The sequence below is a fragment of the Alexandromys fortis genome, unplaced genomic scaffold, assembly GCF_014885135.2.
Source record: "Alexandromys fortis isolate MF-2015 unplaced genomic scaffold, M_Fortis_MF-2015_v1.1 scaffold_5, whole genome shotgun sequence".
NCBI lineage: Eukaryota > Metazoa > Chordata > Mammalia > Rodentia > Cricetidae > Alexandromys > Alexandromys fortis.
Genome location: NW_026067924.1, coordinates 20,247,607 through 20,269,478, shown reverse-complemented (window position 1 = coordinate 20,269,478; position 21,872 = coordinate 20,247,607). Strand labels below are relative to the sequence as shown.

The 21,872-nt window shown below is 35.9% G+C and overlaps 1 protein-coding gene across 2 annotated transcripts in view; it reads right to left on the bottom strand.

Moving 5' to 3' along the window:
• The window catches only part of Cdk13 (cyclin dependent kinase 13), a 100,605-nt gene that overhangs the window by 27,867 nt on the left and 50,866 nt on the right, over positions 1-21,872 (bottom strand). For both annotated transcript variants that reach the window (XM_050142377.1, XM_050142378.1), the window contains exons 6-7: positions 6,923-7,112; positions 6,139-6,195 (exon numbers count right to left, since the gene is read on the bottom strand). In XM_050142377.1, coding sequence (XP_049998334.1) covers positions 6,139-6,195; positions 6,923-7,112 — 247 coding nt within the window. The remainder of the gene's footprint in view (positions 1-6,138; positions 6,196-6,922; positions 7,113-21,872) is intronic.

Sequence of the window (21,872 nt, the reverse complement as noted above, 5' to 3'; positions counted from 1 at the left end):
GAAAAGAGTTAATCCTATCTTTTTACAAAAATCAGATATTAAAGATATAGCACTGAAAAAATAATTTGATTGTATGCATTTAATCACTTAGGAAAAGGGACAGACTGAGAATATGAATCATTTTAATTTATTTCCATACTTAAAGTTCCAAGCAATAAATTCTATAATCTAATCAGACAGACACACTAACTCCATCTGTCATTAAATTAGAACAGTGAATTCAAAAAGCTGCTTTTACAGGTGACAAAAGTAAACTTTATAAATACTTCAGAAATAAGGGTCTAAAGTCAGTTTACTCTCAATTGCGCTTTCTATTACATATCTTCTCGAGAAAACACTACCAATTTTAGGTTTGATTTACAGTGCTAGGAATTATCCCCAGTACCTTGAGCATACTGGGCAAGTACTTTACTACCAAAGCAATCTCTGGCCTCCATTACCAGCTTTTGAAAAGGCAGCTGACATTATCATTTTATCATTAAGGAAAGAAATATCTGGATAGGCTGGTAACAACACCAGCAAAAAAAAAAAAAAAAAAAAAAAAAACTTTTTATATAAAAAAAAAGCCTTAATTATCAAAATAGCTAGGGGTTTTTGGTTTTGTTTCCACTTTTTAGCTTTCTAGTTTGGTATTTAAGGGAGCTCCAAAGCGATCCAAATATAAAAGAACTGAACATGACTATGGTGGTAAAAAATGAATATTCTGTAATTTGCTAATCCACTTCTTAAAAACATATATATGACTGAAGAGTTGGGAGGACAAAGCCAGTTAAATTCAGCAAATCTGGGACTGAAGATGGCTCAGTGGTTAAGAGCACTGGCTACACTTTTCAGAGAACCTAGGTCTAATTCCCACCACCCATATGGGAGTTGCAAATTGCCTTAAAAAAACAAAACAAAACAAAAACCATCTTTAACTCCAACTCAAGGGTATCCAAGTCTTCTAACCACCTTGAGTACTGCACACACATGGTGCATATACATACATGCATACAAAATACTCATTCAAATAAATTCAGCAAACTCTTTGCTATAAAACAGCTACAAAAATTGTTGCTAGCCTAATGGTACCCTTTAAAGCACCTTGTGAGGCTCCTAGTGCTCTCTACCTGAAAGGTACTTTCACAATATCAAGGTATGATGCAGGGGCTTAACCAGAAAATACTATAGAGAACAGTGTTTCTGTCAAAAACTCCAGATTTACTTCCTAGCTCTATTGGGAACTGGCTAGCAGTGTAACAAAAGTCTTGTGTTTGACTTGTGAAAAATAAAGACACTTATACTACTACTCATCTGTGAAGACTTTACAAATAATTATTGCGAAGCTAGCTACTTCAAAATAAATCAACATATAAAGATTTTCCCTTTTTTTCCTTTCTTTAAACAATTCAAATTGAATTAGGTACTGCATTAAGCATTAACAGGTGCTCACTCTGCTTTGCTGTATCCCACCCTTGAATTCATTAAAGTCTTCAAATAAAGATCAGAAAATAGATATAGAAATTATTAAAAGAGCACTCAAAATTCCTGCAATGACTACTGCTAAGAATGTAAGTGTTGAAGGATCTTTGATAGTTCAGAAAATTCTGTAGCTGGGCGGTGGTGGCGCACGCCTTTAATCCCAGCACTTGGGAGGCAGAGGCAGGCGGATCTCTGCGAGTTCGAGGCCACCCTGGTCTACAAGAGCTAGTTCCAGGACAGGAACCAAAAAGCTACGGAGAAACCCTGTCTTGAAAAAACAAAAAAAAAAAAAAAGAAAAAAGAAAAAGAAAAAAAGAAAAAAAAAAAAAGAAAAAGAAAAAGAAAAAAAGAAAATTCTGTAGAGTTTCTCAGAAGTTGGTTATGATGCTATGCTCCAAGATTTTGTAGAAAAAGGAATCCTTGATCCAGCATAGGCTGTAAGAACTGCATTACTGGGGGCTTCTGGGGTGGCCTCCTTGCTAACTACAGCAGAAGTTGTAGTGACTGAAATTCCGAAAGAAAAGGACCCAGGAATAGGTGCAATGGTGTGAGGTGGCATGTTCTAATTCCTAGAATAGCCCTTTACCCTTATCAATGAACTGTGACAGGAAGTTCAAGGGCCAGGTTCCCCACTGATATCTTCAGAGAAGTCACTTAAAGAAAAGGACTGAAGAGAAGTCTGGCTGGTCACTATAACCATTAGTTCCTGGTTTCCACTGACAATATATAATGGTTCATTGCTGTCGTTGTCCATGCCTACAAAGAATTTATTTTGTATTTTTGAATAAAGACATTTGTACATTCCTGAATTAAACACTTAAATATCAAAGTTTTCAAAATAAAATGAGAATTACAATTGCATATAAAATAAAAACCATTTCTGTAGATCCACAAAAACATTACAGAACACAGTGTATTTAGGGAATTTAAGTTCAACAATGCTACTATGGGGGCGTGGCTGGAAAAGGCAGTGTCTAGTAATGGGAGAAGAGAATAAATGAAACAAAGAAACTAAAGGCAGGGAATATTCTTTAGAGGGATATGTATGGTTGATAATATGTATGCATATACACAGACACACATATGACACAAATGTCTGTGGAAACAAATAGATAATTAAAGAAAAGTAGTATCTTGTTTTTCTGGCACGGTAGACAGGGCTTAATTTAAGATATGCAGATCATGTAGGTGGAGACGTGCAGCAAATGCATGATAACACACACAAAAAAATTAACAATGGAAATTTAGGTTTGTAGTGAGAACATGGATGAGATTTCCAAGGAGGTGGTGGGAATAAGACAATAGAAAAATGCTAGAAAATTTCATTGCCTTTCCTATTTTACATAATCAAAACAGAGAGTATATGAGAGAAAAAAAAGCTACAAATTTATTTTGATTTTACAATGACATCATTGACCTGAGTAAGGTTTCCATCTCTAAAAACTGCTGAGGTACACTATTCATTGTCATGTATATTTGTCTGGGGTAGTCTTTCTCTTGTCTTACTGTCATGTTTGTTCTCCAGCCTCCCATAAGACCCTCAGCATTACCTGGAAACCCCAGAGTTCCCTGCAGTACAAGACAGTTCTGCAGGTCAGAGTTCCCTTCTCCCAAAACACACTCCATGTTTTAAAGTATACGAAATAAAGCATTGTTTACATCTTGAAAATGACAATTATAAATTTAGGGACAATGAGCCATCCTTAAAGTCCCTAAACAAGTGGCAAGGCAGGAACAGCCACTAGATGGCAACAAGGCTTTTAACTCACTCTGCCTGAGGATGGGTTAGCAAGTGTTAAAACCCTTTCCCCTCTTCCTCTTCTCAATGAGATTACAAAGAAATGCAGCAGACTTTGAGTACTATTTAAGGAAGTTTTATTTTGATAATGGCAACTTTTGAAAACGTAACAGGTATGTATATTTGTTAATTTGTTTTAAAACGTTATAGGAACATTGAAGGATTTTGGGTTTTGTTAGTTTTGTGTGTTGAACAAACAGCCTTAAACATGCTAGACAGGTGCTCTACTACTAAGCAACATTTTGAGCCCAGAATTTGGAGATGTAAGTATTTTTCTTCCTTATTTTATATGTATGAGTGTTTTGCCTGTGTATCAGTATGTGTCCCATGTGCATGCCCTAGTGCCCATGGAGGCCAAGACCAGAGACAGCATTAGATATCCTGGAACTGGAGTTCCAGGGGGTAGTGAGGTGCCACGTGGCTGCTAGAAGCCTGGGTCCTCTGCAAGAGCAACAAGTCCTCTCAACTACTAAGCCATCTCATCCAGACCCAGTTTTGGAAATGCTAACTCCATCATTGTAATATTTAGAGTATGAAGCTCATTAACTAGCTTAACCAACATTTCACAGCAGCACTGATGTGGTGGCAGAAATACCACATGGAGGCCATTTCGAGGCATAACTGAGCTACACACAGTTATGTTTGAGCCTGACCTAGAATACATATATAGTGAAACTCTTGTCTCAAGAAACAGTATTTTGTAACTGAATAAGGATAATAAAAAGACTATAACCAGTTTCTCACTTTAGGATTATAATTTTTTTCTTCAAACTTCAAACCTGTAATAGTGCTATTATAATTTTTCCTCTAGAAAAAGCAGTTTATTTCAATTTTTGTGGAAATGCTTTTTTGTCCTATGAGAAAAGATACACACACACACATATGGACCAATACAATATGTTTTCTGGAACATCTATACCAAGTACACAGGGATATCTTCAATAAAAAGAACTTTTTAGCTATAAAAGGTAATTAGGTGCATTCCAATAACAAGAAAGAAAAAAAATACATTGAAGTATAACAGATTGCATCTAGGACAAATACAACTACAGTGAAATATCAAGATATTAAGAAAATAGAGTCCTTAACCAAATAACTCCGGCCCCCAAGAATAGCCAGATTGGTCAGAAATTTAAAAAGTTATTCAAATAAAGCTTTAGATTAAGCAAAATTAAGATCAGTTCCTTTCCAAATTCTACCAAAAGAAACCTTATTATATTATAGAAATATTTAAAAATTTAGAGCCAGGCACAGACACACATCTTTAATCTTAACACTTAGAAAGTGGAAGTAGTTGGGTCAGAGTACAAGGCCAGTCTGGGTTATATAAATATGAGTAGAAAACCCAAACTATATATAGCTCCTTCACCCTGTCAAAACATACCTTAAAGTCATTCAGTCCTTCACACGAGCAGACACAACAGACTGTGTTCAACCCCACAGAACTGATGAGGAAAGTATGACATATATGCACATAGACTACCATGAAGGTGAGTAGAGAAGGAGGTAGGAGGATCTGGGAGTTGGGGAAGTGGAAAGAACAGCACCAAAATATAGTATATGAAAAAAATCTAATAAAAAGTTATAAAAAATAATAAATATCATGTTGTTCAATGTGATGCCATGATGAACCTGAAGGCAGTCAAGTTAAATAAGCCAGGCACAGAAGACAAAGATCACACAACCTCACTTGTATATAGAAACTAAAATACAGACTTTGCAATTAGATGGTAAGAATAAGTTCAAGAGATTTATCAAACTCGATAAATTTAATAACAGTTCAGGATCTTCTTTAAATTACTAAGAGATTTTAAGTGTTCCTACCACAAAAAAATGACATAAGACATTAGCTAATTAGTCTACTTTAGCCATTCTATAATGTTATATATAGTTCAAAATAATTTATTGGATATAATTTTATACACCAATAAAATAATTTAAAAATACAACATTTAATTCATGAAGAATTTATAATTACACAAATGTATAAGTAAAATAAGGAAAAAATGGACCACACTGACTATATTTACTAAACTGAATCAACCCATAGCTTGTACACAAAATTATTATTTCAACAAAACATTTTATTTTGAAAGTCTATATTAATTCAAATAAGAGTCCTATTTCTTTACCACCAGACATAAAGGGAACATTAGTCAGAGAAGCTCCATCTTTCTCTATCTTACACACTGAAATTCCTCACAACTGCTTGCTTAAATAGTTCGAGGGAATTGGGAAAAAAAAAGACTACTATAGATGTAAGTAAACAAAAACAAAAAAGGTGAAGTTTAAAATAATAAAACAAAGTTTTAGAATTTATATGTACTATTTATAAAGCATATACCAAGCTTTACTATTAAATACACAATTAAGAACCTTAATTCTAGACCCACACTAAAAATTTAAGTATGTTTTAAAAATTTTTAAGTTCATGCAGTCATATTTAGCATCATACATTTTAATAAAATTTTATTCATCCACCATTTAAACATCAAATTTATTTAAAAATTGAATATACAAAATTATAAAATTAAATCAGCCAAACCAATTTTAATTATTACTCAGGGAACATAAATGTCTCTATTTTTAAAAAACAAACAAACAAACCAGCTGGAGAAATAGCTCAACAAGCACCTGTTGCTTTTTCAGACAACCTAGGTTCAGTTCCCAGCACCCACATGGTAGTTCACAACCCTCTGTAACTCCAGTTGCAGAGGATCCAAAATATCTCTTTTAACCTCCACAGGTACAAAACATGCATGTGGTACACATACATACATGCAGCCAAAAACTCATACACATAAAATCAAATAAATTGTAAATTTAGCTTCTAAAACTGAACTTCATGCTTACAATAATTCATCTCAAAGTACTCTTACCTTTCTTCTGAGCTATATAAACGAGCAAGTCCAAAATCTGCAAGCTTTATTTGTCCTCTGGTAGAAATAAGACAAAGTAAAAAAGCATTAGTTTATCATGAATATGATTATGAATATATATTCTATTCCTAGTGCTGAATTAAGACACATTAAATAACAAATTCTCTCATTGAACTGCTGTACTACACGCAAAGTTAACTAGTAGAAAATGTACAAGGCAAATTTACAAAGTAACAAGTAGCATATTGCTTTGGATAGTTTCTTTTTGCTGTTGTTATACACCCATTCAATCATCCATATCTACAAGTTCTTAATTTTCAGATTCAACCAGTTGTAGATCAAAACTATTAGAGGGACTATATTGTCCTAAAGATGTACAATCATGTGTGTTAATATTGCCTAAAAGACAGTGTACCAGCTATTTACAAAGCATTTATATTTTTAAACTAGACAAATACTACCTTATTTTATGAAGGGCTTAATGATCCTATAAAAGGATACAGTGTTAAGGGTACTCTTAGAAGCAACCCCCAAAGGGGCCCAACACACTACTATTATTTCAGTGGCACTAGTGTGACAGTATCCCGGGTGCTGCTTCAGTTTAAGGAAGTACCTCAGTGATGCATAGGCAGAGTACTTATTCAAGTAGACAGTACTCAAGAACTAAGTCACAGTGTCTGAAATTTATACTTAAGCTGACTGTTGTTCATTACCCAAAAAATCTGATGCAATAAAAATGAATTTTATAGGAAGTTATATTAACACATAAAGCTCATAGACATACCTATTATTTAGAAGGATATTTGAACATTTAATATCTCTATGCAAAAAGTTCTTCTTATGACAATAATCCAGGCCTTCCATGAGCTGTCTCATAAAAGATTTTATATGATTTTCATTAAAATGAACCAAGCCTGATTCCAGTAGTCCCATCAGATCATGGTCCATATATTCAAATACCAGGTAAAATGCACCTGAGAAAAAGAACAATTAATATATTAAAGACTTTTATTCCTACAATCTATCTATCTAGATGCTCAAAATTTTTAACAAAATATTGGTATGGGGGATTATCATTGAAAATAATACTCTGTCATGTATTTATAAAACTTGTTTATTCTCTCAGTACTAAGCATCAAAAATATCTCAAAAGACAGTAACAGTAGTTTTCTTCTAAAGATATTCATTATAATACAGATCAACTCTATTCATTTCCACATTTTATAGCTTCGATCTGATTAAATTCTTACCACTATCAGACAAATTGTTTTTCAGTAGAAAGTGAATAAAATCTGTATGCTTCAAAGAAAATCTAAAAGTTTAGAGAACTGGTTTTAATGTAAGGATGTGAGCCCAAACAGAAAAAAAGTCATCTTTCAACAGACACATAATTTGTTTAGAAGACAAGTGTTTGGTGTTTAAAAATCTTAAATAAAATAAAATGTATACAAACTGAACCCAAAGCTATACAAACAAATAGTACAATCAAGTGAAGCTTTACAGAGCAAGTTCCAGGAAAGCTACACAGAGGAACCCTGCTTGAAAAACAAAAACCAAAACAAACAAACAAAAACCCTAACCAAGTCATGCCATCCTCTGTGAAAAGAAGAAAATAGCACCATGCCAAAGACACCCACAGCTCATAATCAGCTTCTAACTCTAAACAGAAAAAAGAACTCTCAAAAATGATGCAATCTAAGGATACTCTCTAAAAACTTATTGTGCCTCTTTGAAGAAAATCGGAGCACATTTAATAGGAAAATGGTAAGCATTTTGAGATAAAATCTTCATGGTCACTAATTCTGTGTAGACAAAGTTATATTTAGAAGGAAATGTCATTACAGCTGGAAATTTAAAAGAATACAGAGGCCGGGCGGTGGTGGCGCACACCTATAATCCCAGCACTCGGAAGGCAGAGGCAGGCGAATCTCTGTGAGTTCGAGGCCAGCCTGGTCTAGAAGAGCTAGTTCCAGGACAGGAACCAAAAAAAGCTACAGAGAAACACTGTCTCGAAAATCAAAAAAAAAAAAAAAAAAAGAATACAGAGGAAGTCACTGGATTAGAGGGGGGAAAAGCAAGATTATACACACAACCACAATTCATTAAAAGTAGGCTTTAAGGGTTGGGAGATGGATCAATGGCTAAGAGTGTTTGCTGCACAAACCTGAAAACCAGAGTTCAACTCTCCAGCACCCATGTAGCAAAAGCTGGGTGTGGCTGTGAAGGTTTTTATAATCTGTGTTGGGGGTAAAGACAGGTAGGTTCTGAATACTCACTGGCTACCCAGCCTACCTGAAAGGCAAGCATCAGGTTCAATAAGAGAACCTATCTCAAGGGTCTAATTACATGGATACAACAGGATCTCCTTCTTCCTCCAGTTTCCCATGAGCATAGCTAGGCACATGCATCCTTGCATGCACGCACACAAACACATGAATACACTACACACTCTCACAAACAAAAAGTTTTTAATGATATAATAACAGAAAAACACAAATGACTAGAACTAAATTGTAACAAGAATTAAACATCAAAATAGAAAAATCTAAGCCAGGTGGTGGTGCATGCCTTTAATCCTAGCACTAGGATCTCTGTGAGTTCAAGGCCAGCCTAGTCTACAAAGCTGGCTTCAGGACAGCCAGAGCTGTTACATAAAGAAACCCTGTCACAAAACCAGACAGACGGACAGAAAGGAAAGAATGACAGGAAGGAAGGAAGGAAGGAAGGAAGGAAGGAAGGAAGGAAGGAAGGAAGGAAGGAAGGAAGGAAGGAAGGAAGGAAGGAAGGAAGGAAGGAAGGAAGGCAGGAAGGCAGGCAGGCAGGCAGGCAGGCAGGCAGGCAGGCAGGCAGGCAGGCAGGCAGGCAGGCAGGCAGGCAGGCAGGCAGGCAGGCAGGCAAAGGAGACAGAGAGAAAGAGAGACAGACAAACAGAAAGAGGAGAGAGAGACACAGAGAAAGAGAGAAGTCTATAATGTAATTTCAATAAAAGGACTGATGGTTAGGTTTTATTCTTTTGGCTGAAGGAGAAGGGGTGAGCACTTGAAAAAAAAATTATAAAATTCACCTTGAAGAAACTGTATCAGATCATTGGTCAAACACTGTTGAAAATACACTTTGCCATATAAGAAAGGAATATGCCCTGTACATGCTTAGAGAAAGACACAACAGTGTATTAAATAAAATACACACCAGAAAACAGATTACAAATACTTGCCCAATAATTAAGGAAACAGGAATTTGAATTCTAAAACAGTAAAAGATGACAGAAAAAACTCATTTAGATAAAAAATAACCCATAAGTAGTTACATCAAAGACAAACTAATGAAACTCTAACTAATAGATTCCTCTAAATAATGATTTAGGAATGCCACTGGACGACAATTCAGAACCAATAGGGGAAATGACAACTATGAAAATATTCTCTGCAATGTAACAAAGCAAACATCTTTACTATAAAATGTTACTATAAAAACATTTTTTACAAAAGAAACTCAACCCATAGAACAAGGTGAGAAATAACATAGATGATCAGATCGACACAATGGTGTATGTCTATAATCCTAGCATTTTGGAAGCAAGAGAAAAACCAGAAGGTCAAAGTCATCCCAAGCTCTGTATTAGGCTACAGTAAAACCTCCAATATTCAAAGAATATCTGTGTCTCACTACTACTTCAAATGAACAGATCAAAACAATATACCATTTTCCAAGAGTATACAACATTAGCAAAGGTAAGAAAGGGAAGTATTAATACTTAGAAGATGTGTTTCATTTCTAGTTGCACAGTTCACAGATTAACTCACTAGCTCACAGGTAGCTACTGAGTACTTGCAGCAAGTCCAAAATAGTTTTTAAGTATGAAATGTACACCAGGTTTCTATTACTTAATATCTCAGTAAAATGCTACACAACTAGGTATGGTATACAGGCATTCAATATACACACAGAAGAATCTCAAATACATAGCCAAACTGCTTTATATAGCAAGACTTTGCTCAGAAAATTTAATACTAGTAATAATTGATGATAATGGACTAGAGAGGTGACTCAATGGTTAAAAGTCCTTGTTTCTCTTGCAGAAGACCTGAGTTCAATTCCTAGAACCCATTATCAAGCGGCTCACAGCTAGCTGTAATTATAGCTCTAGAGGATACATTCTCTTTTGGCTTCCATGAGCATCCATCCACATACACAGGCATGCATGCACACACAAGTAAAAACAAATCCTTTAGTGATAATATATGTTAAATTGATCATGCACTAAAATAACCTAAGACAACTTAGCAGACACTAGGTTAAAAAATTATTAAAATTAGTTGGGTGGTGGAAGCACACACCTTTAGTCCCAGCATTCAGGAGGCAGAGGCAGGCAGATCTGCAAGTTTAAGGCCAGCCTAGTCTATAAAGTGACTTCCCAGACAGCCAGGGCTACTCAGCGAAACCCTGTCTCAAATAACAAAAAATTACTAAAATTGATTTAATTTCATCTGTTTCATTTTAAAACAAAATTACTAGATAACATTTCATTTTGAAATAAAAAGTTTCCCATTCTATTTCTGTCAAGTAGAAGTAAATAAGAGGACTAAGAATTGGAACAAGACAAAATGATATTCTGCTCCCAGAAACCATAAAATTCAATAGAAAATTACTAGAAACAGTAAAAATTCAGAAAGTGTTAACATATAATAGTCACTAATATTGGCTGTAAAGACCAAGTATGATTCAGGAAATTCAAAAACAGATTCCAAGTGCACACTGAATTGTTACGACAGGGTTAGCAGATGGCTCAGGTGACAAGCAGGCATGAAGACCTGATTCCAGATCCTCAGCACCATGTAAAACTCAGGCAAAGCAGCACATGATTGTAATACCAGTGTGGGGAAGGTAGATCCCTATATCTCACTGGCCAGTGAGACTGACATAAGAGAAATCCAGTCTCAAAACTAGAGAATAAGAAAACACCCAATTTAAGAAGGAAAAAGGGAGGGAAAAAAGGAAGGGGGGGGGAACAGTTGATAGTCCGTCCTAATGACAGCCACTACATAAAAAACAAATAAACCAATTATAGAACTAAGAAATGAAAACAGAAGCATTTGTTGAAAATAATTTCTTATGTTGAGAGTGCGGAAAACACCCAAAGGGGGGGGGGGGCAGGAAAAAGACAAATAACTGTGACTACTATCTCTAACTTTCAAAAAAAAAAAAAAAGGCATAATATAACCTCACAACTAACCAATAAGAAATATCCACGGGGGCTGGAAAGATGGCTCAGTAGGTAAGGTACTTGACAAGCAAGCCCAGACACCAGCAGTGGATCCCCAGAACCCACAAAAAGGTAAAATGAGAAATTCCACCAAGTTGTCCTCTGATCACATATGTAACCCCCATAGTACATGCATTACAGACAATGGTAATAAATTTTATATAAAAGCAAAGAAACCCCCATGGGAGCCATTACCAAAGTAGGAAGACAAGAAATTAACCAATGATCTGGAAACCCAGTGTGAATTAAGTTTGAATAAATGGTAAGGGGATAGATTTAGCCAGGAGAGATATCTAAACAGGCCTAACAACCTATGTTCAAACTCAGATGCAACGAGGTGCAGGAAAGAACCAACTCTCAATAGCTGTCCTCTGACCTCCACTCTGAAATACACACATAGGCATTTACCCCCTGACAGACACACCTACACTCACACACCCACACCATAAATTAAAGAACAGAATATTTGGGCTGCAAAGATGACTTAGCAAATAGAAGGTAATAAATTCAATCCTTGAAACCCAAAGGTGAATGGAGAGACTGACTTCACAAAGTTGCCCTCTGACCTCCAAGTCATGGCACACGCACAAACACACAAAATAACAATGAATATAATTAAATTGGTAATAACAATATTTAATGAGGGATTCAGTCTTGGGCTCTAGGACATCTCCTAAATTTTTATCACTGGAGCCCTACATCAAAATGATTATGAAAGAAATTCAGTGTCCCCAGTGAAATGAGGAAATGGAGTATTTGTAATAATCCCAGAGCAGTGATTCTCAACCGGACCCCTTTAAAAGTTATTAAACACACACACACACACACACACACCAAAACTCACAGGGATCACATATCAGACATTTACATTACAATTCATAGTATTTTATGGTTAGGGGGGTCACCACAACATGAGGAACTATATATTAAAGGGTCACAGGATTAAGAAGGTTGAGAACCATTGGCCCAGAGCATCTTGTTCTTAGCAAGGCTTGTCCTTCAGGGGAAGTTCTTCCCAGAGTTTAACCAATAGGTTCTACTGGAATCTTCCACCTCTGGAGCCCTCCTAGCCTTCAACTAACCAAAACAAGGTTCAACTCTAGCACACTCCAGTTGTTTCTATCTCATTTAAGGGTGAGAAAAACCAGTCACAATTAAGAAGTACCTATGAACAACACAGCCTTGAAGCACAAGCTTGCTAAAAACTAAAGAAATAATAGTTCCCCTACCCCAATTCCATACCGTTAATAGTGCTCATAGACGAAAACCCAGAGAGTGCGTCAAAAGAGCATGTTTCAGGCCCTATTTAGAAAAAAAACAAGACTTCAGAGAAACTGAAAACTAACTAGGAAGACAAGCCATAAACAGGAGAGGACATTCTAGCCTCAAACCCTAACTAGTAAAACTAGCCCAAACAGATAGCCAGTTGAGCATAAAAGCTTACACTAAAGACCTAAGTACCTCAGTAATCATGTATTATTTACAACTTCAAAGAAAGTTTACAAAGCATATTAAAACATAGTCTCAAGAAACACAATAAGCATCAGCACCAAAAGTAAACAGAATTATCTGATTAGGACCTTTTATAAGCTATGATGAATATGCTAGGAACACTAGCTGAAATGAGAACACAACATGTCAGAACACATGGGCAATGTAAATAGAAAAGTAGAAGTTCTAAGAACTGTTGGAACTTTAACACTGCAACAGAAAAAAAAATGTCTTTTCAGTATCCTGTAGAGATCTAAAACCACATCAACTTAGACTCTTTGCTTGCCTGTGTGATGTGGACATAATGACTCTCCTGCTCACCTCTTGTGCAAGATCAAGTCAGCACATCAGAATACCTTGTAAGCCATAAGTGTTTACAATGGAGGGAGAGCTTATCATTGTACTTTTATTTCATTATTCCAATATGAAGGGAAGCTACAGTTTGAATCTTAAAATTACTAATATATGTAAATATATTAATTTTGGAAATCAATGGCAATAAAATCAAGCCCTGTTAGTCTTTGCTGTCTATGCTAAAGACTTTGTTCTAAAAGGCACCTGTAAAATAAAGGAAAACAAAATGTTTCTACTTTAAAAAAACAACAAAAAAAGGAAAAAAGTTATCTTTCATGGGTCAATCAATATACCAAACACATCCAAGGAAAGAAACACTAAGTAAAAGGATATGTTAATAGGAATGCTCAAAAGTGATGTGTAGCTGAGTGGTGGTGGTTATACCTTTAATCCCAGCACTTGGGAGGCAGACACAGGTGGATCTCTGTGAGTTTACGTTCAGCCTGGTCTACAGAGCTGGTTCCAGGACAGCCAGGAGGAGAAAAGGGGGGATATAAAAAAGAGAAAGGAAAAAAAAAAACCCTCTGGTTCTAGACAGTAAAGCAATAGTATGGATATCTGGAAAAGTCATAGGGAATTATACTATTAACTATCTACTTATAATACATGTAAACTGGCATATAAATACACATATATAATTTAAATGAAATTTTCTCATCTAGGCTGCCAGAAGCCACAGATCCCCTAGAAAACAAAACAAAAAATCTTTCCAACTCCAGACAGGAGAGGCCCTCTTCTGAGCTGGTCAGAGCTATCCAGGACATTCGTAAAATATTGTGTGCTACTGTTATTGCCCTTGGTCGTCCCCTAGAGTTGAAAGGTAAATCCATATTGCTGAAGACTTAACTCTTCAGAAATAGGGCCCAGAGGCCCCTGAGCTAGAAATGACCTAGCCTCCTCCCTGAGGATTAGCTTTCAGGGTACCAGAAGCCACCATGCAAGCTAATGAAGCACAGAAGAAACCAACTTCCTAACCAGCTATGATATCTATAAACCACAACATAGACCAGCATGACACTGTAACCCTAAGAGTGCAGTAATGGCACAACCTTGTTGGTAACCAACAGTTCTCTAATTAGACCCAAGACCTGCTCAACAAGAGAAAATTAATGTCTGATACTGAAAACACAGCCAACCACCAGAAGCTAATATAGTCATGGATCTTGGAGGGAAACCCACAACTGCCATTTTCCTAAACCAGCATAATGCCTAACTACATTCTGGACATTTGTTCTTAGGCCCATAGATAAATGTAGTCCTCACTCCAATGACTACTTCTTTTTACAACAGATGGAGACCATTACAGAAAACCACAAGCAATCAAAATGCAGAGTTGTGTCCAGTCCCAAGGATACACTGATAACATAACCAACCCCCTAAGAATAAGGATCATTGTGGCAGAAAAGACAAGAGTCTGAGTTTGCTGTGAGACTGTCTCTCATAGGAGTAGCAGAAGTTATATTCATTAGGCTTGACTAATGTGACTGCCTACACATCAACTGAATAAAACAGACATGCTGACGTGGATGACGAAAGCCCAGGAGATCTCCACCTTACATAAAAACTACACAACCAAAGAATGCTAACAGTTGGAGAAATACTCTTCACCACAAAAAAAGCACACCAGCTGCTTAACCAATACCAAATGTTTTCACGTCTGAAAACATGCACAAATAAGTAACATATAAACTAAGCAGGTTATACTTATATATTCAGGAATGTGTGTATTATATAAGATATGCATATACATATATAACAATTATTAATGAAAAATCCAGGAATTTGAAAGAGAGCAAAGAGTTTGAGGGGAGGAAAGAAAAAGGAGAAATGATGTGATTATAATGTCAAAAAGAAAAACGGTTAAGGGATACAAAAGATGAGGGGGGCGACACGACTAGTTCCAGAGTGCCTCTGGATCCAAGGCTGCAAAAGCCAATTCCTGTCAGAATCTCCACCTGGTGTCCAGCCCCCAATAATTATGTTACTCAATTCTACAAACTAAATCTATGGGAGTTCGATATCCTATCAGTTTTTGAAGTAATGCTCTCAATAGCTTTTTTTTTTTTATTAAATCCACCTGTCTCTGCCTCCCAAGTGCTAGGATTAAATGTGTTCACCACCACCACTCGGCTTTAAATTTACATTTTTAACAGAAAGATACTTTTACTAGCTTCTGTATGTTCGCTGATAGTAATAAATGGTATGTGTTTAAAGGTGACAAGTTAATGCAATTTCTAGAAATACATACCTCTGAGACTGCCTACAATGAAGATGAATATATCCTTTTGATCATAGAATACACTAATATAAATATTACATTAAAGTTTACTTATTTCTTTGTAAATATTTTCTAATTATCAACAGAACAATTTTTCTAGACCGTAACATGTTTTTCAGGGCTCTACAGCGTTTTCCAGTGGTCATGTGCCAGTGGTGATGTTCATAATTCCTTATACTAGATAAATTGTGCTACTTATTATAAGCAGTATTATAAAGAGCAATCTTGTAACTACTGGCTGTCCTGGATGGACTCTATAGACCAGGCTGGCCTCAAACTCAGAGATCTGCCTGCCTCTGCCTCCTGACTGCTGGGATTAGAGGTGTGTGCCACTACGCCTGCCTCAGTCAACTTTCTTATACAACTCAGGACCGCCTGCCCAGGGATAGTACTGGGCCCTCCCACATCAATATATCAATTATTAACCAAGAAAATGCCCCACAGACATGCCTACAGCATTTTCTCTCATGAGATTCCCTCTTCACAGGTCATTCTATATTGTGTCAAGTTGATAAAAACCAACCAGCACAATCCCTAAGGGAAAAAAGTAAAATGACCCAGCAACCTGAAGAAACACAAAGAGGTTGTTTCATCACTCAGTCAATAAAGCAATCCTAGAACTTGGGGACTGAAAAAGAGGGTTCCCTAGAGCAAGCTGGCAAACTATACAAGCCAAATGGACAAATTTGGCCTCAGGTGAGAAACCACAGCTCAACATATAAGGTGAATAGTCATCAAGGAAGACACCAATGGCAACCTCTAGACTCTACCTGCATGAGCAAACATGCTAGACAAGCACCCACAACACAGACACAACTCACACATGCATATCACATATATAACATATGAAAAGAATGTTATAAAAAGGACAAAAACTAAAAATATGTATAATCTCAAACTAGGGCAAAGTTTCTTAGTAGATAAAGATGAAAAATCAACTGTAAACTGCATTTAAGTAAACTGAGTACTCAAAAAAATTTTGATAATAAAAGATTAGAATCGGCTTTCTTATAAGGTGATATCTTTAATCATTAATATGGAAAAGAGCTAGATATATCATTTAACCCGTGAAAGTCCCAAATACACATTTATACTGAATATAGAAAAATACACCTATGTGAAAAACCCTAAGAGTAAGATGCATTGAAACTGTAGCACTATAGAATACTGTCTTTTTAAATTTCTGTATAAGGTATATAGCATCATTTATTTGTAGAAGAAAACATACTTCATTCTTAATTACATAAAAGTAAATTAAGTAACATACATACTTGTTATATACAAAGTGCCAAAAAAAAAAAAAACCCTAAAAAGTGCAGGTCTTTTCACTAGAAGGCGTATTATTTGCATTGACTACATATGCATATAATAATCATTTATGTCTTTTGTTTCTGAAATCCGAAGTGTTTTTATTTTTGTTGTTTTTCGAGATATGCTATCTCTGTGTAGCCCTGGCTGTCCTGTAACTCAGAGATCCACTTGCCTCTGCCTTCCCAAATACTGGGACTAAAGTGTATGCCATGACACCTGGTTGTATGACAATGTTTAATTAAATCTTTCCTACTTTGTTTTTGTTAAACATTGACTCTCTTTTCCTTCTAGTGGGTTGTTATCAGCTAGTTACATGGTTGAAGCTAGTTTTTTGCATGTAATTATTCATTTTTGTAGCACTTCTGCGGAGGTCAAAGAACAACTTCTTAGAGTACATCTCCTCCTTTCCCCACCAGGCTCCCAGAGATTAAACTTGGATCATCAGGCTTCTATAACCCATCTTTGTACATCTCTTCCCACCTTCCAAGCAACCTCTATCCATTGGGACATCTTGCTAGCCTCCTTTTTATTTTTTGATTTTTTTTTAGTATTAATAATTAGAGACTTCTAAGCATTAAGGAAAGGTTGAATTTTGTGTGTGCATGCTAAGCATGTATGTGCATGGGGGAGGGGAGAGTCACACGTACCTGTATGTAAGGAGGAGACCAGAAGATAACAGTGTATTCCTCAACTACTCTCCATTTTATGACCTTGAGACAAGACCTTTCATTGAATCTAAAGCCCATTTCAGATAGCTTGGCTAGCTAGCCAACAAGCTCACAGGTCTGCACAAATATTTAACAAAGAACTCAAGTCTAAATATACTTATGTGAAAAGCATTATTCTGGGGCTATAGGCATGCAGAGATTTACACGGGTGCTGGGGGATTCAAACTGTGTTACTCAAGGTTGCACAGCAAGATCTGACCTACTGAGTCATTTCCCCAGCCACTACAAGGAATATTTTTAAAAAATTAACTTGTGATTCATTAAATAAACAACAGATCTCCATACAATCGGCTGTACTAGATTTAAAACTATTCACTTCTTCAAATATCCATCCTTTCTTCTTAAAAAAGCAACTGCTTCTATTAGTTATCTCGCTCTGTTCTCACCATTAACCTACTACTAAGCCATACCTAAATAATGCGTGCCATCTTGCAATGTACTTCACTTGCATTATTACATTAAATGACCACAATAAATCTAAGTAGTATTACTTCCTTTTTCCAGAATAGGAAAACGAGTACAAAAGGAAGAAAATACTGAGGTTTTTTTTTTCACTTTAAAAACATTAATTAACAGAACACCATCTCAATCAATTTTAGGTATGCAGCTCAGAGACATTTACATGCAGTTGCCCACAAACTCAGCAAGTTACTTTGATTTTATTCATAAATGGGTATGAACTAGTATAGTACTGAGGTTTTGACTTAAATTTCCCAAATGCCTATCATGTTCAATTTTTTTTACGAGATTCTTGGCCATTTATATATCTTCTTTGGAAAGAAAAATCTGCTTAGGTTCTCTAAATCAGTTTGTTTTTTTTTTTTAATTATTTGGCTCCAAAATTGGTTTTTATACTCTTGTTGCAAGTTCCTATCAGACAGAGAACAAAATGTTATGAATATTTTCTCCGATTCTATGTTGTCTTTTCACTTCTTTCTTTTCTTTTTTATTTGGAGTCAGGGTCTCACTATGTTGCCATGGCTGGTCAGGAACTAATTATATAGATCCACCTGCCTCTATTTCCTGAGTGTTAGGATTAAAGGTATGCACCATTGAATTCACCTTCTTTCACCATCATGCCCCATCTTTTCATTCTTTGTTATGGTCCTATTTAATTCTGTTGAGGTTTAATGTACTATTTTTTCCTTTCTTGCTTATTTGTGCTTTTGATGTCATCTAATAACATTTAGCACTTTAGTCTAACCCAAATACCAAGATCAACTGACGTATGTGTTAAGTTTTATTCCTAGCTTCTAAATTCTTTTGTTGATACAATAATTTACTCTAATGGTAGTGCCAGACAGTTATGGTCACTTTAGCTTTATAATAAGATTTAAATTCAATGCATTCTACTTCACTCTTCCTTCTCAACCCTACTCACTATCCCAGATCTTGTTTTATATAAATATCTTGTCAGCATGTGAAAAGCCAAATGGCACAACAAAATAGCTCAGCACATAAGAGAACTTGCTGCCAAGCCTGACAACCTGCAATAGAGTCTGAGTTTGATTTTCCAGGACCTACATGGTAGGAGGAACAAAATGACTACCACCAAGTTGTCTTCTGACTCATACAAACACATCATGGCACCCTCCTCTCAACAATCAAACAAAAGTAATCCTAAGAGCACTGGCTGTTCTTCTAGAGGACCCAGGTTCAATTCCCAGCACCCACATGGCAGCACACACCTGTGTAGAACTCCAGCTCCAGGGATTCTGACATCCTTACACAGACATACATGTAGGTAAAACACCAATGAACATAAAAATAAATTATAAAAAAGTTAAAAATGAAAAGAAGTCACCTTTAGTTTTGAGGATTGCAATAACTATGAAGATAAATTAGGAAGAGTATTATCTTAATAGAATTAATTCTTAGATGCTTTGAAAATGGAATATTTTCTATTTAGTCTTTTTAATATTCTTTCAATGTTTCCCAGTTTTCAGGTTACAATGTTGTAACTTACACTATCAGTTTATCTTAGATGTTTTATCCTGTGAATGTTATTTATTGTGTCTTTTGCCCAATGCTGTCCATAATGTTCATGTACACTGTATCTTATCTACACATGCACACGCACATATGTGCACACACGATGGTTTTGCTTCTTTTCTAATCTGGATATCTTATTTTCTAGTGCAATTGCTCTGACTAATACTTCCAGAAAGATACTAAATAGAAACTACAACAATACATTATAGACCTGTACACACGATACCTAGGAACTTCCTTATATTCCTAGATATCGTGTGTACAGGTCTATATTTGAGAACATATAGCAGTAGTCCTTCCTTATTCCTCTTAATCAGTCATGATCTAAAACTATTAGGTGTTTCAAGAAATAAACAATTCATATTTTTAAGTTGTATTTCCTTCTGAGTAGTGTAAAGAAACCTTAGACTGCACATTCTATCAAGATAAATAATCTTTCAGTCCAGTGAATCACGGTATATATTCGGTTTTTTTTAAAGATTTATTTATTTATTATGTACACAGTATTCAGCCTCCATCTCTGCCTGCAAGCCAGAAGAGGGCACCAGATCTCATTACAGATGGTTGTGAGCCACCATGTGGTTGCTGGGACTTGAACTCAGGACCTCCAGAAGAGCAGTCCGTGCTCTTAACCTCTGAGTCCTCTCTCCAGCCCCCTATATTCGGTTTTTTTAAGGCAAGGTTTCACTCTATAACCTTGGCTGGCCTGGAACTCATTATGCAGAACAGGATGGCCTCACCTGGCCCACCTTCCCAAGTGCTAGGATTAAAGGCATGCCCTATTTCACCCAATTAGTTTCTTTCTTCCTTTTTTCTTTTTTCCTTCCCTTTCTCTCCCCTCCCCCTTTCATTTTTGTTCGTTTGAGACAGGGTTTCTCTGTGTAGCCTTGCTGTCCCTGGAACTCTCTAAAGACCAGGCTGGTATCAAACTCATAGAATCACCTGCCTCGGCTTCCTGTGGGCTGGGATTAAAGGTGTGAGCCACCACCACCAGGTTCTAGTTTCCTTTCTTGAGCTTGAAAAAAAAAACTACAAATTAAAAGAGTACTCATATTTCCTCAGTACTTAAACACTAACGGTGGAAGCATTGTAGCATAATGAATGCACAATGGCTACAACAGTAGACTCTCAAAGTGAAATTTTGCATTTTTTAATTTGAATAATAAAACATATCTTGAAGTGGTCATTAAAAATCTATGAAAGTTTATGTTTTATGAAATGGGGAGTGCAATAAAGAATTAAAAAATAACCCAAAGGCTTCAAAGAATTTATAATTTAATAAAGCAAATTAGTTATGACCAAAAACAGAATACAAGAAAAAGACTATTAACGCTTCTTTCGAAGGCACTAGCAGCCTTTTCAAGAGTATTAAAAGTTGGAATATTATTATAAAGTAAAGCTCATTTATTTACTCAGCAATTAATCATTTTAACAAATTTTGGTTAACTGTGCTTAATAGAATATCACACCAAAACAGGTATAGATCCCATCTTTGTAAAGAAAATAAGCTAAGTAATCATTTTTAGTTGTTGGGAAGTTTTTATTTTCTTAATCTTTTATTAAGGGAAGAATTACTTTAAATTTTGTTTCTATTTAGTGGAAGTTTGAAATACTGGGCAAGTAAGGCATCACCAATGAATAAAGTAATATTCAGGAGCAAGAAATCCATCTTTTGGGGGCTGGCTCAGTGGTTAAGAGCACTGGCTGCTCTTGCAGAGGTCCTGAGTTCAATTCCCAGCAACCACATGGTTGCTCACAACCATCTGTAATGAGATCTGGCGCCCTCTTCTGGCCTGCAGGCATACACGTAGGCAGAATAATGCATACATAATAAATAAATCTTTTTTTTTTTTAAAGAAAATCCATATTTCAAATTTTAATTCCATAACACAATGCACTGCAGGATATGGTGGGAATGTGTTTTTGTCTGTGTGTGTGAGAAGTACCAACATGGAAGTATCATATGTAAAGAGTTGAAGACATCAAAGTTTACTGGCATATTTGTGGATTCCCAAAGAAATTGAAACTTAGTACATAATCAAATGTACTAATTGAAACTTAGTACATAATCAAATGTACTAATTGAAACTTAGTACATAATCAAAACAAGCAAAATTAGGATTAGAGAGAGTGCAGGGAAGTGACTCCACAGATGAAAACAAGGACTCAGGGCATGTGACGGGAAGAACAAACACACTCCTCTATCTGCAGTGTGGAACACAGTGGCAAAACAATTCTATTTGCACTCTACCTCATGGTTAAGATCCTTACTACAATTTTTACTACATGGAAAGAGATATAATGGTCCCCTTTTAAG